The sequence below is a fragment of the Chiloscyllium punctatum genome, chromosome 8 (assembly GCF_047496795.1).
Source record: "Chiloscyllium punctatum isolate Juve2018m chromosome 8, sChiPun1.3, whole genome shotgun sequence".
NCBI classification, from domain to species: Eukaryota; Metazoa; Chordata; class Chondrichthyes; order Orectolobiformes; family Hemiscylliidae; genus Chiloscyllium; species Chiloscyllium punctatum.
The window spans coordinates 106,524,571-106,552,178 of NC_092746.1; the positions used below are offsets into that span (position 1 = coordinate 106,524,571).

Below are 27,608 nucleotides of genomic sequence, written 5' to 3' on the forward strand. Positions count from 1 at the left end.
AAGCATGTCCGACAAGTTTTGCTGCTTTACATTTCCTCAATGTTCAATTCTTCAACAGATTTAGCTTCATTATTGTAAGCAGGACCACAAGATGACATTGAAGCATTGTTGTACCATCTCAATAGCCAGCAAATCTTTTAGAATGAATGAAACATCAGCACACATATGTACATTTACGTGTCAGTTAAAACTGGAAAATACACATATCCATTCTCCTTTCAGCTGTTGGATGTGGGTGTGAGTGCACTTTGTGCTTTGTATCCTTCAGAAACTCCCAGTTTTAGCTCATTTTCTCTTTCTAGCTCCTGCTTGGCAAAACAAAACCTGCACCTTCCATTAGCACTGAAAATGTGTTGCTGGAAAAGTGCACCAGGTCAGACAGCATCCAAGGAACAGGGGAATCGACGTTTCGGGCATCAGCCCTTCTTCAGGAATGAGGAAAGTGTGTCCAGCAGGCTCAGATAAAAGGTAGGGAGGAGGGACTTGGGGGAGGGGCGTTGGGAATGCGATAGGTGGAAGGAGGTCAAGGTGAAGGTGATAGGCTGGAGTGGGGTGGGGCGGAGAGGTCAGGAAGAAGATTTTTTTTCCCCCTCGAACTCAGCACTGCCTTCCTAACCTGCAATCTTCTTCCTGACCTCTCCGCCCCCACCCCCACTCCGGCCTATCACCCTCACCTTGACCTCCTTCCACCTATCGCATTTCCAACGCCCCTCCCCCAAGTCCCTCCTCCCTACCTTTTATCTTAGCCTGCTGGACACACTTTCCTCATTTCTGAAGAAGGGATGATGCCCGAAACATCGATTCTCCTGTTCCTTGGATGCTGCCTGACCTGCTGCGCCTTTCCAGCAACACATTTTCAGCTCTGATCTCCAGCATCTGCAGTCCTCACTTTCCCTTCCATTAGCACTCACTGACACTGCAGCACATCCACTCGAAAGTCACTTGGAATGCGCAGTAATGCTCATCTCCAAGGAAAATACTGGGAAACCTGGGTGGGTGAGTGGGATGGACAGAGATGCACCTTAGATTATCTTTGGAGACTGAAGTAAATACTTGTGAACTTATCCACTATGGCAGAAGTAGAAAAGAAGCACATCACTTAAACTGAGAGAGACTGCAGAATCAAGCGGTACAGATGAATCGAGTATACTGGCAGGTGAATCCCAAAAATCCAAAATGTTTTATGCAGCACCTTGTCAAACACTTTCTGGAAGTCTATACACAGGGTGACCCTCATATCCGCGAAACCATTTTCCGCAGTTTACCGCAGCCCAAACATATTCTCGGGAGCTTTCCAGAACCGGGGACCCGGAGGCTGCTGCAAAGGTAAATTTCCCATTTAAATGAATCGGTTTGTGACTATCCTTGGTTTTGGGCTTCTACGGTAGGTCTTGGAAAGTATTCCCCAAGGGTATTGGGAGGGGGGGGGGGGGGGGGGGGGGGGGCTACTGTATACTACATCTACTGGAACCCCATTATCCATCTTGCTGGTTACATCCTCAAAGAACTCCAGCAAGTTTGTCAAGCACGACTTGTCTCTCAAAAACAGTGCTGACCCTCAGATAGGCTTAGGGTGAGATGGGAAGGATTTAAAAGGGACCTAAGAGGCAACATCATCATGCAGAGCGCAGTCCATGTTTGGAATGAGCTGCCGGTGGCTGGTACAATTACAACATTTAAAAGGCATCTGGATGAGTACATGAATAGGAAGGATTGAGGAATACAGGCCAAATGCTGGCAAACAAGACTAGATTAATTTAGAACATCTGGTCGGTGGAAGAAAGAATGCCTCATCTTCCTCCTCAGGACCTTTCAACCACACGGCATCAACAGAGTTGACTCGTTTCCAAATCTCCCCTCACATCTTATTCCTGATCCAACCCTCCAACTCAGTACCATCTTCTTGACCTGCCCATTTTCCTGCCTACCTATCCACTCCATTCTCACCATCAACCTATCATAATTACTCTCCATCTACATCCACCTATCGCTTTCCCACCTATTTTCTGCCAGCCCCACCCCTCTTTCTCTCTCAGCCTCCTTCCCCTCCAAACTTCCTGAAGGGCTTATGCCCAAACCATTGAATCTCCTCCTCCTTGGACACTGCCTGACCTGCTGTGCTTTTCCAGCACCACACTTTTCAACTGACTCTCCAGCATCTGCGGTCCTCAATAATGTCTTAGATTACTCGCACACAGTGTGGAAACAGGCCCTTCGGCCCAACAAGTCCACACTGACCCGCCAAAGCGCAACCCACCCAGACCCATTCCCCTACATTTACCCCTTCACCTAACACTACCGGCAATTTAGCATGGTCAGTTCACCTAACCTGCACATTTTTGGACTGTGGGAGGAAACCCACGCAGACACGGGGAGAATGTGCAAACTCCACACAGTCAGACAGTCACCTGAGGCAGGAATTGAACCAGTGTCTCTGGCGCTGTGAAGCAGCAGTGCTTAGGGAAGAAATTCTAGGATTTTGCTCTGGCAACACTGAAGGAATGGCAGTATATATCTAAGTCAGTATTATTCTGTGAGCATGATGATGTCCCAGACACCAGCATCACCATCCCCAGATACATCCTGTACCACCGGCAGGATAGACAGAACAGAGGTGGCAGCACAGTGGTGTACAGTCGAGAGTGAGTGACTCTCAAAGCCCTCAACACTGACACCAGGCTCCATGAGACTTCATGGCATCAAGTTAAACATTGGCATGGAAAACTCCTAAATGCGATATACCCCTGCTCCCTCAACTATGAATCAATACTTAACCAGTGTTGAACAACACTTGAAACACAGAGGGTGGCAAGGGTGCAAAATGTACTCTGGGTAAAAGAATTTCAATGATTACCAAGAGTGGCTCAGTTGAAGTACTACTGACTGAGCTGATTGAATACTCGAGGACATTGCTTCTCGACTAGCTTTGCAACAGGTGGTAAGGGAACCAACAGAGAAAAACATATTTGACCCCATTCTCACCAATCTGCTTGCTACAAATGCATTTGTTCATGACAGTATGAGTAAGAGTGACCGTTGCATCGTCCTTGTGGAGACAAGTCCCTTCTTCACAACAAGAATACACTCCATGTTGCATAGCACTGTCACGTGCTAAATGGAATAGATTTGAAACAGACATAGCAAGCCAAGACTATGCAACTGTTAGGTGCCATAGGACATCAACAGCAGCTGAATTATACTCATCACAATCCACAACCTCATGGCCCTGGATATCCCCCTGTCAACCAATATCAAGTCAGGGGATTAACCCGGGTTCAATGGACTATGCAGGAGGGCACTGCGCTAACAGTATCTAAGAAATAAGGTGTCAACATGGTGAAGGCACCAAAAGGATTACATGCATCTGAACAGCATAAGCAGCAACTGATAGCAATAGTGTGGGATTCAGTGATCATAACACAATTGAATATCATGAGATGATGTTTTAATTCCCCCCTTTAGATGTTTATGGCATTGCATGTGTTACCCAAATGTTACTTGGCACCTGTCAGCCATAGCTTGGATATTCTTCATGTCTTGCAGCATTTGGATATGAACTGCTTCAGTACCAGAAGTCACAAACGGTGCTGAATATGTGCAATCAGCAGTTATCCCCACTAGTTTTAAGATTTGTAGCTCAGGTTGAGGTTCTGGATGTAGGTTTGCTTGCTGAGCTGGAAAGTTCATTTTCAGACGTTTCATGACCACACTAGGTAACATCTTCAGTGAGCCTCCAGATGAAGCATCAACAGTGCTTCGTCTGGAGGCTCACTGAGGATTTTACCTAGTATGGTCACAAAACTCTGAAAATGAACCTTTCACCTCAGCGAGCAAACCTACATCCAGAATTATCCCCACATATGACCTGATGGAGGGAAAATCATTGCTGAAGCAGCTAAAGATGGTTGGGTCACGGACACTATCCTGAGGAACTCCTACAATAATGCCCTGGAACTGAGCTGACTAAGTGACCTCCAATTATAACTATTTTCTTATGTATCAGGTATGAACCAGGTATGACTCCAACCAGCAGAGAATATTCACAAATTCCCAATGATTCCAGACTTACGGCTCCTTGATGCCACACTGTCAAATGTGGCCTTGACATCAAGGGCAGTCACTCTCACTTCACCTCTGGAGTTCAGCTCTTTGTCCATGTTTGAACCAAGGTTACAACCAAGTCAGAAGCCAAGTGGTTCTGGTAGAAGCCCACCTGGGCATCAGTCATGAGCAGGTTATTGCTGAGCAGATGCTGCTTCATAGCACAACTGATGACACCTTCAGATGATCACGAGTAGACTGTGGCAGTAATTGGCTAGTTGGATTTGTGCTGCTTTTTGCCCAGGATACACCTGGGCAATCTTCCACATTGTCAGTTAGATGCCAGTGCTGTAACTGTTCTGGAAGAACTTGGCTAGGGGAGCAGCCAGTTCTGCATCAAAAGTCTTCAGCACTATTGCCAGAATGTTGTCAGGGACCATAGCCTTTGCCAATGCCTCCAGTTGTTTCTGGATATGAGACGTGAGTGAATCAAATTGATTGAAGTCTGATTTCTATGATGTTGGGAACCTTTGGAGGAGGCCAGGATGGATCATCCACTCAGAACTTCTAGCTGAAGATTGCTGCAAATGTTTCAGTGTTACCTTTTGCACTGATATGCTAGTCTTCCCCCATCACGGTGATGGAGATACTTACAGAATCACCTCCTCCAGGTGACTTGTTTTATTATCCACCACCATTTACTACTGAATGCGGCAAGACTGCAGAGCTTAGATTTCACCTATGGGTTGTGAAATTGCTTAGCTCTAACAATTGTTGCTAATGCTGTTTTGTAGCTTCACCAGATTGACAGTCCATTTTTAGATACATCTGATCCTGGCATGTCTTCCTGCACTCTTTATTGATTCAGTGACGGTAATGCCATTGAATGTCTAGGGATGGTGATTAGATTCAGTCTTGTTAGAGATGGTCATGGCCTGGCACTTGAATTGCATAAATGTTAACTGCCACATGTTAGCCCAAACCTGAATACTGGCAATTTATTACTGCATTTGGACATTCAATGCCTCAGTATCTTAGAGGAGTAGTGAATGGTGCTAAGTATTGCACAATTACCAGAGAGCATCCCTATTTGCGACCTTAATATGGAGAGAAGTGTTATCCTTTAGCTTCAGAAGCTAAGAAAATCAGATGAGTAGTAAAAAGTACACTTATTCCAGCTATCTTTTTATTCCTTTAACAACTAAAGAATGTATCTATCACTCAGTCTTGAATACACTCAATAAGCCAAGGATTGCGAATGCTCAGAGGTGGATGCATTGCTGGAATTCCAAATATTTATCATCTTCTGAATGAAGGAATTTCTCATCTTAGTCCTAAATAGTTGGCACCTCACTCAGAATGTGATTCCTAGTTCTAGACTCTCCAACCAGGGAGAAACAGCTTCTCAGCATCTACCTGGTCAGTCACTTCAAAATATATATTTCAAGGTGATGACCTTTGATTCTTCAAATTCTCCAATATAACGCTATTCTACTTCATCTCTATTAACAGAAAAGCCCTCTTATTCTAGGAATCAATCTGAGCTTTCACTATACCGCCTTTAAGACATACACTATGTCCTTGCCTTATGTGGTATAGTACTTACATAGTACTCCAGATATAACCTCAAACAAGCAAGCTGCATCAAAATTCCTCTTTTCGTTTAGTCGGAAATTCTGGCAGTTAAGGCAGTATGTAACATTTTTCTTCCTCCTGCAGGTTAAGTTAACAATTCACAAAGAGCCCCAAACAACGTATTCTCCAAGCCACACAGCCACACAGCCAGTGGGAAGTATCGCGCATGCCTACACATAGCTTCCATTTCCAGGAGCTATTGCAGAGCACAGACGCTTTTCATTGCATGCTACAATGACTTTAAGTTCTATTTCTGCTCTATAAAACAATGTAATTACAAAGTCTATGAATTGCTTCAAAACCAGTTTTTAAACTCACCAAAAAGTGCCTTCCTATCTCTCCATTCATTAACATTAAAGCACATATAAAACACCCAGATTAAGGGCATACTGGTTGAAACTGGTTTAAAATTATGACCTGCACTTTTACAAAAGATGCAAAATGCTGTATATTTCTATCACCATTGCAAACTTCCTCTTGGTCAATACTACTTAGCTTTACAGAAACGAGTATGGATCTCAATAGAACCTACATGCTCAGATCCAGGAAGTTTAGTTTAAACTTACTGTAAAAGAAAATACAGTTAATCTATTCAGCAGGACAGCATTCTACAATATCAAAACAGCTACAGAAAATTGCAACTGTTTATTGCTTTGTTAAAGCCACAGGTCACTTCAGTAAACCAAGGACAAACACTTTAATAGTGCCATAAAATGGCATTTTATGATACTCAAGGCTATAGTCATTAACCTATTCACTTATTGGAAGCTAGTGTGTCTGGGTTTTTAAATCTAACACAACATTTGAATGAAATGCAAGACAAAAACACTAGGCACATACACACAACCGAAAATGTATGTGCACGCGCTCGTGTGTGTGAGCTAGAGCAGAAGAAAATATATCAGTGATTAAACATAAGTCTAATGTGGCTGCTAATCATTGATAGTTACTTTCCAAGTTTAGGTTCAAAGAAAAATTTCTTATGAAAGCAGTGGACAGTCATTGCCATCACTCTCAAAGGTGAAAGCCAGGGGAGAAATAAACATTAAACTAACTTTTTTCATGAGATCTGGATGACATACTTGAGAAATGAGACGGACGGTTGAAGACAGTGTTAGTTCAACTTCTGAGAAGATGGGAGCCCACAGCAAATGCAAAAGAATGAATTTCATAATTTGGAGTTTAAAGGAGGCACGAAACGAGCCTGACAAACCTGCTACAATTTTTTGAAGAGGTACAAAGTAAGTTAAACCAGGGAAACCCAGTGGATGTTACCTACCTAGACTTCCAAAAGGCCTTTGATAAGGTGCCTCATGGGAAGCTGCTGATTAAGGCAAGAGCCCTTTGTATTCAAGGTGAGCTCCTGGCATAGAACATAGAAGAATACAGCGCAGTACAGGCCCTTCAGCCCTCGATGTTGCGCCGATCAAAGCCCACCTAACCTACACTAACCCACTATCCTCCATATACCTATCCAATGCCCGCTTAAATACCCATAAAGAGGGAGAGTCCACTACTGCTACTGGCAGGGCATTCCATGAACTTACGACTCGCTGAGTGAAGAACCTACCCCTAACATCAGTCCTATATCTACCCCCCCTTAATTTAAAGCTATGCCCCCTTGTAATAGCTGACTCCATACGTGGAAAAAGGTTCTCACTGTCAACCCTATCTAACCCCCTAATCATCTTGTACACCTCTATCAAATCACCCCTAAACCTTCTTTTCTCCAATGAAAACAACCCCAAGTGCCTCAGCCTTTCCTCATAGGATTTTCCTACCATACCAGGCAACATCCTGGTAAACTTCCTCTGCACCCGTTCCAGTGCCTCCACATCCTTCCTATAGTATGGCGACCAAAACTGCACACAATATTCCAGATGCGGCCGCACCAGAGTCTTGAGGATTGGCTGCCTGACAGAAGGCAGAGAGTCAGGATAAAAGGTTCTTTTTTGGAAATGGCAGCAGGTGACAAGTGGTATCCAACAGGGTTCAGTGTTGGGGCCGCAGCTGTTCACTTTATATATAAACGACCTGGACGAAGAGACTGGGGGCATTCTGGCAAAGTTCGCCGATGATACAAAATTAGGTTGACAGGCAGGTATTTCTGAGGAGGTGGGGTGGCTACAGAAAGATTTAGACAGTTTAGAAGAATGGTCCAAGAAATGGCTGACGAAATTTAACCTGAGCAAATGCAAGGTCTTGCATTGGGGAAAAAAAAAAGGAGTACAGGCATGGACTATTTATAAACGGTGAGAAAATTCACAAAGCCAAAGTTCAAATAGATCTGGAGTGCTAGTACAGGATTCTCTAAAGGTTGACTTGCAGGTTGAGTCCGTGGTTAAGAAAACCAATGTCATGTTGTCATTTATCTCAAGAGGGTTGGAATGTAAAAGCAGCAATGTGCTGCTGAGACTTTATAAAGCTCTGGTTAGGAGCCATTTAGAATGCTGTCTCCAGTTTTGGGCCCCATACCTCAGGAAGGACATACTGGCACTGGAGCATGTCCAGCGGAGATTCACACGGATGATCCCTGGAATGGTAGGCCTAACATATGATCAACAGCTGATGATCCTGGAATTGTATTCGTTACAGTTCAGAAGGTTGAGGGGAGATCTAACAGAAACTTTCAAGATAATGTATGGCTTAGAAAGGGTGGACTCTGGGAAATTGTTTCAGTCAGGCGGGGATACTAGGATTTGTGGGCACAGCCTTAGAATTAGAGGGGGTCAATTTAGAACAGAAATGGGGAGACATTTCTTCAGCAGAGAGTGGTGGGCCTGTGGAATTCACTGCCACAGAGCGCAGTGGAGGCCGGGACATTAAATGTCTTCAAGGCAATGATTGATAAATTCTTAACCTCACAATTAAGGGCTACAGGGAGAGTGTGAGTAATTGACATTGAAATGCCCATCAGCCATGGGCCGAATGGCCTTCCTTCCACTCCTATTTCTTATGGTCTTCTTATGGAAAGTGCTGGTGCAAACAGAAGATATTGGTTTTCTGGTTGCATCTTGAGTTTAGACTTTACTGGAACTGAATCCAGGTGCTTTATTAAGTATTGAGCTATTCTAATGTCTCTAGTTGATCTGGGAACTCTGAGTAACACCATGGTTTATTAAGTGTAGAAAGGAATGCATGGTTGCCTAGCAGTGACTTGGTTTTATATTGATAAACAGTAAGTTACAGCTTTTGTTTATTCAGTGGAAGAATCTCAAAAGTATCTATTCTCAGTTTTCAAGTTGTTTGGCATTATGCTATTTATTTCTGCACTAAACCAAGACAAATATTCATTAAGCAGCAAGTTTTGCCCTCTGCTGTAAACATTAAAGTATCATTTACCCAATCTACAATCATATTAGACACAGGAAACATTCCAATTTCCATTATTGTGAGAGAATATCATTCTAACCGAATAGGGTCTTCAGTAAAAGTCCACGCGAGTGCAATAAAGTGCCCACGATGTTTTAAATTAATGAGAATGAAATCTCCAGTTTACCTCTCGCTTTCGCCTTTCTTCCTGGGTTCGATGTAGCAGTGAAGCTTTTTCTTCCTTCAAAAAGATTTGTACAACATTAGCTTGTTTGAAACATTGTTCTCATTCTCCAATACTTCTGTTGTTTATGATCTTTTGATCAGTAAACAAGAAAATTCAGTATTTTCTAATTACACCAGCCTAAAACTGGAAGACAATTCAACACAATTTGGACAAATCCTTGCAGGAGATCAGGTTGACATAGCTAAGTCTTTCCAGCATTTTCTGTTTCTAAAATTCACAAACTAAAGCAAAACCACTTTTTTTTTAGAAAAGGAAGAGAAAACAAATCCCACACAAAACTATTACCTCCATGTGGTTACATACTCAGACTCCTCATTTCTGTGAAATAGAAGTACAATTCAAGAAAACTCACAAATACAACAAGTGTAGCATTAAGGCATTCATAATTCAAGATGGTGACAGATTAAGAAAGCACGTTAGTGTACTAAGTGAGACCGAATAACCAAGATAGTTTAACAGATACTAACCAAACAGGCAAATTAAATGTAACATTTTGTTAAAAAGGCACAATAGGCAAAGGATTAAAAACTCCATACATTTTGCACTAATTACATAAGCACCAATAAGCACTATGCATATGTGCAAAGATAGAAAAACAGGTCACAAGAGAATCACTTTCAAATAGGACTTCATAACGAATCGAGATACGTATCCTCACTGGTCTTGAATCGGTGACTCAGTTTCGATTAGGATAGATTAGATTCCCTACAGTGTTGGAAACAGGTCTTTCGGCCCAACCAGTCCACACTGACCCTCCGAAGAGCAATCCACCCAGACCCACTCCCCTCTGAGTAATGCACCGGACACTATGGGCAATTTAGCATGGCCAATTCATCTGACCTGCACATCTTTGGATGGTGGGAGGAAACCAGAGCACCCAGAGGAAAACCACGCAGACACTGGGAGAATGTGCAAACTCCACACAGACAGTTGCCCGAGGCTGGAATCGAACCTGGGACCCTGGCGCTGAGAGGCAGCAGCGCTAACTACGGAGCCATCATGCTGCCCCGTTGAAAAACAGATCTTGCAATTATTAATAATTTAGGGTGGTTCAGGCAATCTTCCAAGAGCATGATCAGACCATCATTTAAAAAGTAAACAATGTAATACAGACCTTATAATTGAGTCAATGTTAGAAACATTGCCAATACACGAACAAAATCACCGGTAGCGCATTTGGCCCATTTTAGCTTAAACAGTCAGATTTTTCTGGTTGGATAGTTCTCAAATCAAATGAACCTTGGTTTCATTCAAAGTGACCTGAGATATTGATCAACTTTCTCCAAAGAATTAACTCTAGGGATGCAAAGTTTTACAACAGTCAAAAGGCCAATTATAAAATTCAGCTACTTCTCCTAGCTGATCATTACTAAATATTTATTAAGTTAATTTTAATTCACTCAGGGTACATGGTCAATGCCTGATTGACCAGCATAATTGCCTTTTCCTTGCTGCCCTTGAGAATTTGATGAGCTGCCTTCTTGAACCACTGCAGTCCAAGTTCTGTGCGTAAACCCACAATGCTGTTAGGGAGGGAACAGCAGTATTTTGACCCAGCGACACTGAAGCAATGGCAACAGATTTCCAAATCAGTATGGTGAGTGGCTTGGTGAAGGCGTTCCCAGTGTAAGTGCATTATGTAGGAGAAAATGAGGACTGCAGATGCTGGAGATCAGAGTCGAGAGTGGAGTGCTAGAAAAGCACAGCAGGCCAGGCAGCATCCAAGGAGCAGGAGAATTGACGTTTCAGGCACAAGCCCTTCATCAGAGACACCTCGAAGCTAAGTGTATGTATTTAGAATGTATGAGCATTAGAATTATTTTATAATGTCCTTAGACAAATGATCTATCGAGACTTCTTATATGAAGATGACGCAACACATCCTTGGTACCTGTACCCATCAAGGTTAAAAGCACTGCATGGTGCAACCACTAATTTATCCAATGTCCCAGGTTTGATTGTACATAGAGTTAAACAACGAATGACACCACACCTGGATTGCGCGATAGACAATAAAGGTGTTATTCATCCTACCAAAACAAAAAGAAACCTCTTCTTTGGAAAGCATGAGTCTAAAAATCACATGAGGATTTCTGGAGACACATATTTATCAACTGGTATCACTGATTGTCATATGCAAGTGCAAATAAAGCATTAGAGCTCATTAATAGGAGGCTCAGAAATCACAAGTAGAGAAATTACATGAACCTTACACAGAAGCTTGGACAGTATTGTGTTTGATGATGGCATGACACTCGAAGTGGCTGGTGGATGATGATCACTTGAATATGGAGGCTACTAGAGCAGATGATGAGGACAATGCAAACTCCATCATTGGTCTGGAAGGGAGGAGGAAGATCAGAGCATTTCATGTGAAACTTTATGGACAAGGTCAAGTGACCATGGTATGGCAGGGGAGAACCCTTAGCTCCCTCCCACTCCTCAATATTCTGAAGGATCACTCTCTTTGCAATAACCTGGTCTATTCAACGGCCCACATCCCCTCCCTTTTCTCTGCCACCTTGCAATCCAAAAGCAGGGAAAATGGAAGTTATATCTGTCATCTCCCTCTTTGCCTCAAGTTATCAAAGATCCAAACACACTTTCCACCAAATTTCAACAGTACTCCAGACACTTCAGACCCAATGCTATATTCAACAATTTTAGACCACAACCCAAACCATCATTTTGTGGTTGTTCACTAGTTCAACTGTTTTTTCTTTGATTTATCTTATTTCCTTTGTCATGAAGTTGGAAAAATAGCTATGGTTATTCACACATTCTTTTAATACATGGTTTCCTCACTTGACCCACTACCACATTGATTTAAACTCTTATTCTCAACACCACCACAAGCTCTTTGTTCACATCGTTATTCCAGTGTATAAAGAGGCAACTCAGCCCATTGTGTCTGCACCAGTTCACCAAGTTAGCATTTAATTCATGTGCAATTGCCATGCCTTCTCCCCACAAATTACACGGTCTTCCCTTTCAGAGAACCACCAAATTATCTTCTACTTGTGTCAATTGAACCTGTCTCCACCAAACTCAGTCAAAGTTAAAAATCACACAACACCAGGTTATAGTCCAACAGGTTCAATTGGAAGCACACTAGCTTTCTGAGTGACGGTCCTGATGACGTTTCTCCAATCACTACTACTTCTCTTCCCAATTACAATAACTCTGTGCCCTCTCATTCTCTTACCTGCCTCTCACACTTGCTGGAGAAAGTGAGGACTGCAGATGCTGGAGATCAGAGCTGAAAATGTGTTGCTGGAAAAGCGCAGCAGGTGAGGCAGCATCCAAAGAACAGGAGAATCGACGTTTCGGGCACAAGCCCTTCTTCATGAATGAGGAAAGTGTGTCTAGCAGGCTAAGATAAAAGGTAGGGAGGGGGGACTTGGGGGAGGGGCGTTGGAAATGCGATAGGTGGAAGGAGGTCAAAGTGAGGGTGATAGGCTGGAGAGGTCAGGAAGAAGATTGCAGGTTTGGAAGGCGGTGCTGAGTTCGAGGGATTTGACTGAGACAAGGTGGGGGGGGAGTGGAAATGAGGAAACTGGAGAAATCTGAGTTCACCCTTGTGGTTGGAGGGTTCCTAGGCGGAAGATGAGGTGCTCTTCCTCCAACCGTCGTGTTGCTATGGTCTGCCGACGGAGGAGTCCAAGGACCTGCACGTCCTTGGCGGAGTGGGAGGGGGAGTTGAAGTGTTGAGCTACGGGGTGGTTGGGTTGGTTGGTCCGGGTGTCCCAGAGGTGTTCTCTGAAACGTTCCACAAGTAGGCGGCCTGTCTCCCCAACCACCCCATAGCTCAACACTTCAACTCACCCTCCCACTCCACCAAGGACATGCAGGTCCTTGGACTCCTCCATCGGCAGACCATAGCAACACGACGGTTGGAGGAAGAGCATGAGTGAACTAGATGGGTTTTCTTCCTGACAATTGATAAAAGGATTCAAGGTCATCATTAGACTCTTAATTCCATAGTTTTATTGAATTCAAATTCCACCATCTACTTTAGAGGGATTCAAACCCAGGTCCCCAAGACAGTACCTGGGTCTCTGGATTAACAGGGCAACAATAACATAGAACATAGAACATAGAAGAATACAGCGCAGTACAGGCCCTTCAGCCCTCGATGTTGCGCCGATCAAAGCCCACCTAACCTACACTAACCCACTATCCTCCATATACCTATCCAATGCCCGCTTAAATACCCATAAAGAGGGAGAGTCCACTACTGCTACTGGCAGGGCATTCCATGAACTTACGACTCGCTGAGTGAAGAACCTACCCCTAACATCAGTCCTATATCTACCCCCCCTTAATTTAAAGCTATGCCCCCTTGTAATAGCTGACTCCATACGTGGAAAAAGGTTCTCACTGTCAACCCGATCTAACCCCCTAATCATCTTGTACACCTCTATCAAATCACCCCTAAACCTTCTTTTCTCCAATGAAAACAACCCCAAGTGCCTCAGCCTTTCCTCATAGGATTTTCCTACCATACCAGGCAACATCCTGGTAAACTTCCTCTGCACCCGTTCCAGTGCCTCCACATCCTTCCTATAGTATGGCGACCAAAACTGCACACAATATTCCAGATGCGGCCGCACCAGAGTCTTATACAACTGCAGCATAACCTCAGGACTCCGGAACTCAATTCCTCTACCAATAAAAGCCAGTACGCCATATGCCTTCTTCACTGCACTATTTACCTGGGTGAAACACTAGGTTATCACCTCCCCCACTGCACAATCTTGAGTATTTGCAGCACTTTTTGTCTTTATTTCAGATTTCTTGATTTTAGCATGCTGCTTTTATACCACAAATCAAATAAAACATGACTTCATAAAAACCACAACACAATTTGACAGGATTAAAACTCAAACCTCTTGTAAAGCCTTAAACAGGGGATCAAGATCTATCTGCTATATTAGCAGACATCTTCAAAAATTTTATAGACTCTAGAACAGTTTCTTTGGTATGGAGTCTCACTAATATAGTTTCACTACTTAAGTAGGGAAGCAGAGGAAAACAGTGAATTATAAATTGGTTGACTTGGTAGTGGGAAATGTGCTAGAGTCTATTATAAAGTAGTAATAGCAAAGTGCTTGGAAAATAGTGACAAGATCAGACAGAATCAGCATGGATTTATGAAGGGGAAGTCATGCTTATCAAATCAGCTAGAACAGAGAGGAGGTAGCATGTGAGGAAAATTTGTTTCTGCTGAATTTGCCATTGCCAAGGGTGCATTTACAGGATGCTGCTAGATTAGAATGATTGATGCAGTAGTAATTAAATATATTAAGTATTTCAATGATGTCATGCCAATTTCTTTTGTCCTTGCACTTGATCTGTGCTTAAGAATAAAGTGTATTTTGCTTAAAGACGAGGAGTGGAATAATTAAATCACACCTAGAACACAGCGCCTTACACTTGTCTCTTAATAAAATCAAATGTTCAATCTAAGCTATCTCCTTGATATATTTTGAGGGGGTTTGGGTTGGTCTACAATACCAGACAAAAAGTGAGGACTGCAGATGCTGGAGATTTGAGTAGAGAGAGTGTGGTGCTGGAAAAAGCACAGCAGATCAAGCAGCATCTGAGAAGCAGGAAAATCAAAGTTTTAGACAAAAACCCTTCCCGATGAAGGGTTTTTTGCCCAAAACATCGGTGTTTGTGCCCCTCAGATGCTGCCTGACCTGCTGTGCTTTTCCAGCACCACATGAGGAAACTCTTGTTATAGCTCCAACTCAGAATGACAGAAAGCTAGGTGTAAGATAATGCTGTGAGATGGATGCAGAGAACCTTCAGTGCAGCTCGGACAAGTAAATGGGCAAACACAATGCAGATGCAGTGTAATGATGCAGAAATGTTAGGCTATCGACTTGAACAGCAGAAACAGGAAGGCAGATGATCACCTGAATTACACAGATTGGGAAAGGTGGAGATCATAAGACTGGAAGGTATAGGAACAGAATTAGGCCATTGAGCCATCAAGTTGCTCTACCATTTGGTCGTGGCTGATGTGTTTCTTAATTGCATCTTCTGTCATCACCGAGTAACCTTTGATCCCCTTACTAATCAAGAACCTATCTATCTATTGCGGTCTTAATACACTCAGTGACCTGACCTACACAATCTTCTGTGGCAAAGGGTTCCACAGATTCACCATCTTCTTGACTGAAGGAATTCCTCCCCATCTTAGTTCTCAAGGGTCGTCCCTTCACCGTGAGGTTGCGCCCTCAGGTCCTAGTCTCTACGACTAGTGGAAACATGTTCTTCACATCCATTCTACACAGGCTTCCAGTATGCTTTAAGTTTTGATTAGGTCTCCCCTCGAAACTCCAAGTGCAGACCCAGAATCCTCAGCCTCTCCTCATAAGACAAATCCTTCATTCCCAGGATCATTACTGTAAACCTCCTCTGGGTCCTCTTAAACACCAGCACATTCTTCCTTAGATACAGGGCCTAAAATTGCACTCAATATTCCAAATGCGGTCTGACTGGAGCCTTATCTAGCCTTGATAGCAGATCACTGCTCTTGTAGGTAAAAACAATGACTGCAGATGCTGGAAAGCAAATACTGGATTAGTGGTGCTGGAAGAGCACAGCAGTTCAGGCAGCATCCAACGAGCAGCGAAATTGACGTTTCGGGCAAAAGCCCTTCATCAGGAATAAAGGCAGTGAGCCTGAAGCATGGAGAGATAAGCTAGAGGAGGGTGGGGGTGGGGAGAGAGTAGCATAGAGTACAATGGGTGAGTGGGGGAAGAGATGAAGGTGATAGGTCAAGGAGGAGAGGGTGGAGTGGATAGGTGGAAAAGGAGATAGGCAGGTCTGACAAGTCTGGACAAGTCAAGGAGACAGTGCTGAACTGGAAGTTAGAACTGTTGCTGGTGTTTTTGAATCTGTAGTCTGTACTGTTTGTCCTGTTCGGGTCCGAACTTGCAAGGATGCCTGCCTTGAAGAAGTTTTCCTCCTCTCTCTCCAAGAATCTCAGGGAGTCCCTCTCCCACTGCAACTCCCAGGTCATTTCCTCTGCTCTGAAGCTCTTCAACCATGTCGTGAAACAAACTCGCTACCACAGCCACATTTGCTTCCTCAGTGCCTGCCTCCGTAACCAACTCATCCCACACGGACTCCGGACCACCTTTAAACCAGCAGAGTTCGGACCCGAACAGGACAAACCGTACAGACTACAGATTCAAAAACACCTTTATTCCTGCCTTTATTCCTGATGAAGGGCTTTTGCCCGAAACGTCGATTTCGCTGCTCGTTGGATGCTGCCTGAACTGCTGTGCTCTTCCAGCACCACTAATCCAGTATCCACTGCTCTTGTACGCTAGCTCTCTCAAAATGAATGTTAACGTTGCACCTGCCTTCCTAACTGCTAAATGAAATTGCATGTAAACCTTACAAGAATCCTAAACTCAGACTCCCAAGTTCCTTTGTGCTCCAGATTTCAAAGCCTTTCCCCATTTAAAAAATGATACCTGGGTGTCCTCATACACCATTTGCTGAAGATAAGCATGTGGCTACAGCAGATAGTTAAATTAAGCAAACTGCATCTTGGCCTTCATAGTGAAAGTGTACAAGGTCTTGGTAAGACCACAACTGTGGAATTGTGTGCAACTGGGTCTCCCTCTCTGAGGAAGGATGTTTTAGCTATCGAGGGAGTTTGAAGGAGGTCTTACCAGTCTGATTCCTTGGATGGCAGAACTGACATACAGGCGAGACTAGATCGGTTTCAGCTATATTCCTAAAAAGATTAGACAAGGTGAATGCAGGAAGGATGCTCACAATAATCAGGGAGTCCAGAATAAGGAGACAGCTTAAGGGGAAGGACCTTTTAGGACAGATAAGGAAGAATTTCTTCAGAGAGTGGCAAGCCTGTGGAATTCTCCGGCACAGAAAACTACCGAGGCCAAACCATTGGAGACCAAGAGGGATGTAAATATTGTTCTTAGGACCAAAGGGATCAAAGGATATGGGCAAAAAGCAGGAACAGGATACTGAATTGGATGGTCAGCTATGGTCGTATTGAATGCCGGAATAGCTTACTCCTGTTATTTTCTATGGCTCTATGCATTGAAGCCTAATATCGATTATAACATTCTCCAAGTAAAAAGAATGCCTTGTTACAAAAACAGACTTGGAGAAACTCAACAGGTTTGGCAGCATCTGTGGAGAGAAAGCAGGGTCAACGTTTGGAGTCCAGTGACCCTTTTTCAGAACAGGAACACAACAGTGCATTACTCTCATTTGTAAAATATCAAAAGCTAGCCATTCCCATTCAAATTATTTAAATACAGTTCTACCATCCTACAATGTGACAGTGGATAAATGAATAAATTTGGTAAGGTGAATTAGTATAGTCAGAGTTATTGAATCATAAACAAGTAAGAAAAACAATAGAAATGTTTAGGATAATCAGGGAGAGAACAGAACAGTTTTCACTGGACATTCTTCAAAACAGTAACAAAAACTGAAAAAAAGCTAATATACAGAAGGCAGCAGACAGCTGTAAAATATGAAGTTAAGCCTCCATCACATTCATGTATCTTTAATAATATTGTACATAATAGAAGGTATATTATATGTGTGTGCGTGTGCGTGCGTGTGTGTGTGTGTTTGTAAAAGCAAGGACTAATGAGAGATAGTCAGCATGGCTTTGTACATGGAAAATTACATCTCAAATTTGGTTCCATTTTTTAAAGAGGTGACTAAGAAGATCAATTAAGGTAGAACAACAGACGTTGTCTGTATGGACTTTAGCAAGACCTTTGACAAGGTTCCACATGGTAGACTGGTTAATAACGTTAGAGTATTAATGGATCCAGGGAGAGCTAGCCAATTGGATGCAAAATTGGCTTGACAGTAGAAGACAGAGGATGGTAGTAGGAGGTTGTTGTTCACACTGGAGGCACGAGACCAGCAGTGTGTTACAAGGATTGGTGCTGGGTCCAATTTTGTTCATCATTTACATAAAATGATTTGGATGACAAGATAAGAGGCACGGTTATTAAGTTTGCAGATGACACCAAAGTTGGTAGTATAGTGGACAGTAAAGAAGATTAGAGTCAAAAAGTGTGGTGCTGGAAAAGCACAGCCTGTCAGGCAGTAATGAAGGAGCGAGAGTCAACATTTGGAGCAAAAGCTCTTCCTGATGAAGATGAAGGTAGAACAACAGATGTTGTCTACATGGACTTTAGCAAGGCCTTTGACAAAGGTCCCACATGGTAGACTGGTTAGTCAGATTAGCCTATAATGGATCCAGGGACGGCTAGCCAATTGGATACAAAATTGGCTTGATAATAGAAGAATCAGATGAAGAGCTTATGCTCGAAACATCAACTCACCTGCCCCTCGGATGCTCCCTGACCTACTGTGCTTTTCCAGCACCACACTTTTTGACTCTGATCCCCAGCATCTACAGTCCTTGCTTTTTCCCCAGTAAAGATTATTTAAGAGTACAAGATTTTGATCAACAGAGCCAGTGGATTGAGGAACATCAAATGGAGTTTAAGGCAGACAAATACAAGGAGTTGCACTTTGGTAAGAAACCAGGGCAGGATTTATACAGTGAATGGTAGGGGCCAAGAGAGTGTTGCTGAATAGACACATCCAGGGGTGCAGGTACATCATTCCTTGAAAGTCGCATCAGAGGTAGAACAGGATTGCAAAGACAATGCTTGGAACACTTGCCTTTGTCAGTCAGAGCATTGAGTCTAGGAGTTGGGCTGTCATGTTACAACTGTACAAGACATTTCTAAGGTCACATTTAGCATACTGCATACAATTCTGGTCAGTCTGGTATAAGAAGGAAGCTATTAAACTGGAAGTGGTGGAAAACAGACTTACAAAGATGTTACTGGAGGGTTTGAGTTCTAAGAAGAGGTTGGATAGACTAGGACTTATTTCTCTGGAGTGAAGCAGGCTGATGTGTGACTTTATACAAGTTTACTAAATCATGAGGGGCATGGAATTATGAATAGCCACGGTCTCTTTCCCAGGGTTGGGATTCCAGAAATACAGGGTATAGCTTTAAGTTGAGAGGGAAGAAAATTGAGACACACAAGAGGGGTAATGTTTTCACACAGAGGTTGATGTATATATGAAATGAGCTGCCAAAGTAAATGGTAGAGGTGGGTACGATTACAACATTTAAAAGATACCTGGACAGCTGCATGGGTAGGAAGGGTGAAGGTGGGATTTAGGCACAAATGCTGGCAAACGAGACTAGTTCAATTTAGGAAACTTGATCATAAAGTCATTGAGATGTGAAATACGGAAACAGACTCTCTAGTCCAACCCACCCTCGCCAACCAGATATCCTAAATTAATCTATCCCACATGCCAGCATTTGGCCCTATTCATCTAAACCCTCCCTATTCATATACCCATTCAGATGCCTTTTAAATTCTGTAATTGCACCAGCCTCCACCACTTCCTCTGGTAGTTCATTCCAAAACACACCACCTGCTGGAAAACAGCTCCAACCTATTCAACTTCTCCCTATAGCTCAAACCCTCCAACCCTGGCAACCATCCTTATAAATCTTTTCTGAATCCTTTCAAGTTTCACAACATCCTTCCTATAGAAGGAAAATCAGAATTGAACACAGAATTCCAAAAGTGGCCTAACCAATGTCCTGCACAACTACATCGTAATATCCCAACTTCTATACTCAAAGCACTGACCAATAAAGACAAGCATACTTTATTCACTCCCCCCTTCACCTGCAACTCCATTGTCAAGGAACAATGAACCTGCACTCCAAGGTCACTTTGTTCAGCGACACTTAAAGGATATGTTTCCATGCTGTATGACTATGACATCAATATTCTGTCCTAATCAACATTTATCCCTCAGTCAACATTAGTATATTATCTGATCATTTTCAAATAGGATAGCTTGCTATGTAGAAATTGGCTGCCATGTTTCCTACATTACAGCAGTGACATTTCCAAAGTCTTTAATGGGCTTAGAAACAATACTTAATATTCCTTAGCTTTGATTACATAATTGCTACAAACCATTTTTTAAAGTTCAGATTCAACATGTTATTAAATTAAGAAATGCTCATTGTACACATTAAAACTTGATTCTAACTGCAAGTGATTACTCACCTTCCTGCTTGCTCCACCAAGAGATACCTTGGGCCGCGTTTTGAAATCCCCTTCAAAGCTGAACATGTCTGTATGTTATTCCATCTAGTAGAAGTACAGCTCCTATATGTGAAATTGCATTTTCATTTAAGCAAATATTCACATCTCCAACAGTTTTTACAAAGCTTAACATCTTGACTATTCAACAATAAGAACCTAATGGTATCAGGATAAGGATGACCTCACCCAGAAAAGAAAATTAATCACTTGTTTAGTAATGGCAATGAAAATTTACAACACATTTTAATTACACAACATAGGCCAAAGCACTGAATGACATGAAATTACAACGGCACACTTAATTTTCTTTTCTAGGTATGCAGACTTCACATTAACTCAAAGCAATTTTCAACATTAATCATGTGAATTCTACTCAAGTACACAAACTATATAGGGCATACAAGATACTTTGGATTCCAGCATCTGCAGATTTCTTTTTGTCTCTAATACAGTATACATAAACTATTCCCCATTATAAGCTGAATTGCTAATACTCTTGAGATCTCCTAAATCTGAACGAATCGCGTCTAGTATGTTTAAGTCACATCTCTGCTTGGGAGCTTGTTATAACAGTAACCAAATTCGTAGGGCTTACAGAAAAGGGGCGGGGATCGAAGTGGTATACAACAAGCGTGAAAGGTACAACACCGTCGAGAAAAATAAAGACTACTGCAAAGATTTGTAACTAAGCAGAAAGAAGAACCGCCTTCCGTGTATCTGAGTGAGAAATACCGTGATTCCGAGGCCTGGCCAGTGGAGTGAATTGTCAGCCAGGGCTCTTGCACTCTTCCTTTATGACTCAGCAGGACGCAAACGCTGATTGTATTTGAGAGAGAAGGGAGTTTCTCTAAAACATCAGCTTCGGAGAAAGAGAGCCTAGCATCCAAACATGTAAAAGACTGAGAAACGGATTTATTAATGGGAGGGGGGGTGGAAGAAGCACGAAAGGGGGGAGGCAGTGGTGAGAGGGTCTCCTGCTCTTCTCTTCAGTCCGCCCCCCCCACTTTCCCCTCTCCTCATTACTCTCTCGTCCCCCTTCCTCCCTCACGACCCGGGCCGGCCCAGCCCGGCTCCTTTACCTGATGCACCAGCTGCCGCCTGTAACTGAAACCGACAGCGCACGCCGGAAGCTGTCATCGTTCCCAACGGCTCAGAGCAGCCCTCCCTCCCACAACCACCCCGCGTCCACTTCCTCTCCGGAGACCCCGCCTACTCTGTGACGTCATCGCGCCACCCGCCCCCCAAACGGTTGGCGTGGAGGAGCCTGGGCTGGACAAAGTTAAAAATCGAGGTAAAAACAATGAGTGCAGATGCTGGAAACCAGATTCTGGATGAGTGGTGCTGGAAGAGCACAGCAGTTCAGGAGCAGCGAAATCGACGTTTCGGGCAAAAGCCCTTCATCAGGAATCGCACAACTCCAGGTTATGGTCCAACAGGTTGATTTGGAAGCACTAGCTTTCGGAGCGCTGCTCCTTCACCAGGTGGCTGTGGCACAGGATCATAAGACACAGAATTTGTAGCAGAAGATCACAGTGTCATGCGACTGAAACGATACACAGGGTGACCGCGGAATCGTTTCCCACGGTTTCAGTTACCCGCAGTTTACCATGGCCTGAACGTGGTGTATGGAATGTTCCAGAACCGGGACCAGAGGTCTACGGGGGAGGTAAATTTCCCATTGAAATGAATGGGTTCACTCCAATCTGCAGTTTCGGGCATTCCCGGTCGGTATCCCTAGCGGGTACGGAGGGCCTACCGTATTGAACAAACCTAGATTGCTGTTTAGTCTTTCATCGTTGATAATGGGTTGCAGGTTTCAGTTCATTGATATGTAAATGCAAACACTTCTTTTAAGTCACATTCTCGAGATAACTTAAGGTCTTATTTAAAAAAAAGGTGACATCTCAACTCAGACAATGCATTAAATCTAGGTTTGTTCAATGTATCATTTCAGTCGCATGACACTGTGATCTTTTGCTATAAATTCTGTGTCTTATGATCCTATCCCACAGCCATCTGATGAAGGAGCAGCACTCCGAAAGCTGGTGTTTCCAAATGAACCTGTTGGACTATAACCTGATGTTGTGTGATTTTTAACTTTGTCCAAATGTTTGAGCAGCGCAAAGTCAGTTTCAGACATTTATGTCACTCTCTACCCGCCCTCCGCTGGACTGGGCCCGTACCTGTACTACACACTCACATTTCCAACAACCAACACTTGGAAGAATCTTGTCTCATCTGTCGGTGTTGAAAAATGTGATGCTGGAAAAACACTGCAGGCCAGGCAGCATCCGAGGAGCAGGAGAATCGACGCTTCGGGCATAAGCCCTTCTTCACGACTCATGCTCGCAGCCATGCACCGCTACCTACACTCCCTGCAATCAGCTCTGCCCCAGCTCAGGACAACACTCTCCCATTCCTGCAAAAGACCTTTGTTGTTCTTCATCCTCAGAAGAATTCATACACTGAACAAACGTATTTTCCTAGCACCGCGTGGACTCTCATCTTTTGGTGTTTGGTCACCGTCTCGACAGTTGTTTTAAAAAAAAACAAATTTCAACATTCTGAAGGGGAAAGGTGTCAAGATGCCGGCTTTTATTCAAAGGTTCTAATAAGCAGGGTACTTAAATCAGTGTGTTATTGATTTGATTTGTTGTAAGTGCGCATGCAGTGGTTGTGTTCTCCCCACCCTCCCTCCCCCCAGGCTGCTTAGGAAGGGATTATCAGTGCAATAGTGATGTCATCGGGGTGGGGAGGGCTCGCAACCTTTGCCCCAATATCTATCACCTGTCCTTTTTCACCAGGACCAGAGAAACTGAAGATGAAACAGAAATTGCTGGAAAAGTTCAGTAGATCTGGCAGCATCTGTGTAGAGAGAGAAAGTACAGGTAACATTTCGGATCCAGTGATCCTCCTAAAGAAACTGAAGAACTTACGATGCTGGAAATCAGAGACAAAAACAGAAAATGCTGAAACGAACCTAACAAGTCTGGCAGCTTCTGTGGAGAGAAAGCAGAACTGGTTCTGAGCAAGGTTCACTGGACCAAAACGTTGACTCTGCTTTCTCCCCACTGCCTGAGACTTTTCATTCCAGGCAACATCTTGGTGAATCTCCTCTGCATCCTCGTCAGTGCAATCACGATCTCCTAATCATGTGGTGACTAGAACTGCACACAGTGTTCCATCTGTGGCCTCACCAAGGTTTTATAAAATTGTAAGCAGACTTCGTTGTTTTTATATTCTGTGGCAAGGTTAATGAAGACAAGCATGGCACATGCTGCCTTCACCAACCTGTCTATCTTCAGGGATCTATGGACTTGTCTACCAAAGTCCCTTTGTTCTTCAGTATTCCCCAGAAACGGACCATTCATTCTGCATATCCTTCCCTTATTAGTTCTCCCAAAATGCATTACCTTGCACTTATTAGGGTTAAATTCGATCTGCTATTGCTGTTCCCAATTTACCTACTGATCAATATTCCTGACGCAGGGCTTATACCCAAAACGTCAACTTTCTTGCTCCTCAGATGCTACCTGACTGGCTCTGCTTTTGCCTCACTACACATTTTGACACTGACTCTCCAGCATCTGCAGTCCTCACTTTCTCCCAATATCAATCAACCCTGAGTCCATGGTTACCAACATCCCAAATTTTCATGTGACCTATAAGCTTATCAATTACCCCATCTACATTCACATCTAACTTGTTAATGTACATAATAAATAACAAGGGTCTCAGCACTGATCCTGCGCTACACCACTGGCCACAAGCTTCCAATCACAAATATAACCCTCCATCATCACCCTTTGCTTCCCATATTTGTAAGTCAAAATGAATCCAGTTTGCCAACTTGCAAGAGTTCACTCTTTCGGATTAGCCTTATATGTGGAGCTTTGCCAAAGGCCTTAGAGAAGCCCATGTAAACCTTGTCACCTATTCACATCAATATATTTTGCCACCTTTTCAATAAGGTGCACTAATTTAAAACCCAGATGAGGAATTTCTTCTTTCAGACAGTTGAGGGTCTTTGGAACTCCTTGCCACAGAGACCTGTGGAGACAAGTCCTTGCATACATTTAAAGCTGAACTAAATTGGTATGAGACGGGGTAAACCCTCCTGCTTAATTTAAATCGGCAACACAGAACTCATTTATCCCATGCAGTAATCTGTAAAAGTTCGAGAGGCCACAAACTATTTAAAGTACAAATTAACAACTTTATTTCTTAAAGTATAACAGAGAATAATTAGCTAACAGCTATGCACAAGTCCTTCTTCTAACCTATTGTTTACTTTCCCTTCTATAATACTAGTCCGATAAGATAATACTTTCCCTTCTATAAGACTAGTCCCCCAATTAAGATTTACTGGAAAGTTCTAATTTCAAAGTGAGTCAGCAGTCAAGTCTTCTCTTTATCTTCCTCAGTAGATTCACTCTCCAGGTCAATGTTGATGTTTTTCTCTGTGCAAACCCCTTCTCTAGACAGGTACCTCTCAGAGAGTTCTGACTAGTAGCCTACATCTGTTGGTCTTTTGACAGTTCACTCCCAACTGTTCAGTTTTTCCCGGTCTTATACCCCAAAGCATCGGATTAATATTGTCAATATACTAAATTCAAACTTGATTTGAGTTTGGTATTTTTTTGTGGGGGAGGGGTCATTATTTAAACTGACTGGCCTATTTCAAATGTGTTTTTGTCTCCAGGCAACCAGCTACCCTAGTTATTGGAACGCATGTTACATTGTATCTTATTTAGAACACTTGGTGCTGTCAGGTAGTTCTACTAGCTTTTAACTCTTAAAGGTATAGTACACCCACATCTTCATAACAAAATAGATTCTTGATCAATAGGGAAGTTGAGGGTTCTGGAGAAGGGGCAGGACTTAAAATCAGTTATAATCCTATTGAATGGTGGAGCAGGTTTATGGTGCCATGATCTACTTCTGTTCCTATTTCTTGTGGTCTTGTAAGAACCAGGAGTAGTAGGCAATTCAGGCCTCGAGCCTGATCTGCCATTGAATATGATCATGGCTGATCTCATCTCAATCTCAACTCCACTTTCCTGCCTGCTCTCCATAACCCTTTAACCCTTCAACCCTTCACTAATTAAAATTATTTCTATCTTCTCTATAAATATATTCCGTGGCCCAGCAACCACTGCACCCTCAGGTCATAAATACCACAGGTTCACAACCCTCTGAGAGAAGTAATTCCTTCTCAACTCTTATTCCCTGCCTCCCCTTATTCCAAATCCATGACCTCTCGTTCTAGATTGCGCCACATGGGGTGACAATCTTTTTATGTCTACTGCGTAAATCCCCTTTAGCATCTTAAAAATCTCAGATATCCTCTCTATATCTAATATATTGTACATAATTTCTAAACTCCAGAGTTTGGGCCTAAACAGTTCAATCTTTCTTCATAAGACAAACCTTCATCCCTGGAATCAATCGAGTGATCATTTGATCTGACTGCTTCCAATTCAACTACATTCCTCCTCAAGTAATGGAATCAAAATTGTACACCGTACAATGAGGTCTCAGTAATACCTTGTGCAGCTGCAGCAACACTTCTCTATTTTTATACTCTATTCGTTTAACAATCAATGCCAAAATTCCATTGCCTTCCTTATTTACCGCATATTTTCTGTGATTCATGGCTTCTATTGGCTTATTTAAATACTAACATTTCACATCTCTTAACAATGACTATATTACTGCAGCACAAAATGTCAAACATAACAAACTAATAGTTGTTCCAGTAAATCATTTGTCACAACAAACAGTTTTACCACCTGAGTGTCTCTGGTTTTTGGATTGAAGTACATTGCTGGGGCATCTTCTAGGGAATCTTCTGTTTCATTGGACAGCTCTAAAGCCAAAATTTCACAAATCAAGGCAGTGTTTACATGCAAGGTGTATGGATCCTTCTTGCCTATGTATACCCAGTTCAGGACTCAGCATGCATAATCAATCAGTGGTACATGTTGATATTTCACAGAAGTAGACTTCAGGAAAGGCATAAAGCAGATAATATAATCCAGCAAGAGTCAGTATGGCTTCATGGAGGGGAAGTCAGGTTTATTGGAGTTCTTTGAGAAGTAACAAGCAGGGGCGAGAAAGATGTCCCAAATAAAGTTATTTAGTAAAAATATACAAGCCCATGATTTTGGAGTGGTATATTAGCATAGATAGAGAAATGGCTAACAGACCACAGAGTTGAAATTACGGTGACATTTTCAGAATGGCATCCGATAACAAGTGAAGTGGGATCAGTGCTGGAGCCAGAATTATTTATAATCTATGCTAATGATTTGGATGACAGACTGAATGAACTATTGCCAAGTTTGCAGGTGACACAAAAATAGATAGGAAAGCAAGTAGTGAGGATGAAGCATTGAGTCTGCAGCAGGATATAGACAGGTTAACTAAGTGGACAAAAACTTGGCAGATGTATTGTGGGTAAATGGAAGGTTGTGCGCTTCAGCATGAAGATTATATTAGGAATATTATTTAAATGGAAAATGACTGCAGCACAGAGGGATTTTGGAGGTCATAGAGATGTACAGAACAGAAACACACTCTTCGGTCCAACTAGTCCATATTGACCTAATTAATTGAGTCCCATTTGCCAGCACTTGGCCCATATCTCTTGAAATCCTTCCTATTCATATACCCATCCAGATGCCTTTTAAATGCTGTAATTGTAGTAGACTCCACATTTGAAGGGCTTTTGTCCAAAACGTCAATTTTCCTGCTCCTTGGATGCTGCCTGACCTGCTGTGCTTTTCCAGCAGCATTCTAATCTTGACTCCACACTTCCTCTGACAGCTTATTCCATACATGCACCACCCTCTGTGTGAAAAAGTCCTCACACATAAATGACAAAAAATTAGCAACCAAGTACACAGGTAATGGGGAAGGCAAATAGACTTTGGTCTTTATTTCAAAGGGAATGGAATATAAAATTAGGGAGACCACTCATTTGAGACAGAGGAATTTCTTCTTTCAGTGAGTTTCCTCAGAATCTGTGGAATTCTTTACATTAGATGGCTATCGAAGCTGGGATGCTACATATATTCTAGGCTGAGATGGATGATTTTTAATCTGTAAGGGAATAAAGAGTTCTGGGTATCAGTCAGGAAAGGAATTGAGGACTAACAAATCAACCACAATCTTGTATCATAGAGCAGACTTGATGGACAAAG

The 27,608-nt window shown here is 42.8% G+C and overlaps 1 protein-coding gene across 2 annotated transcripts in view; it reads right to left on the reverse strand.

Annotated features, from left to right (window-relative positions):
- Positions 1–21,564, reverse strand: part of ube3c (ubiquitin protein ligase E3C) — a 167,314-nt gene extending 145,750 nt beyond the window's left edge. Inside the window, exons 1-3 of one of the 2 annotated variants that reach the window (XM_072576214.1) lie at positions 21,483–21,564; positions 20,365–20,466; positions 9,176–9,229 (exon numbers count right to left, since the gene is read on the reverse strand). In XM_072576214.1, the coding sequence (XP_072432315.1) occupies positions 9,176–9,229; positions 20,365–20,430 (120 nt within the window). In that variant the 5' untranslated portion in view covers positions 20,431–20,466; positions 21,483–21,564. Of the gene's footprint in view, positions 1–9,175; positions 9,230–20,364; positions 20,467–21,135; positions 21,425–21,482 lie in introns of those variants that run through there. The other variant, XM_072576212.1, reaches the window with a different exon arrangement.
- Between the last annotated feature and the right edge of the window lie 6,044 nt (positions 21,565–27,608).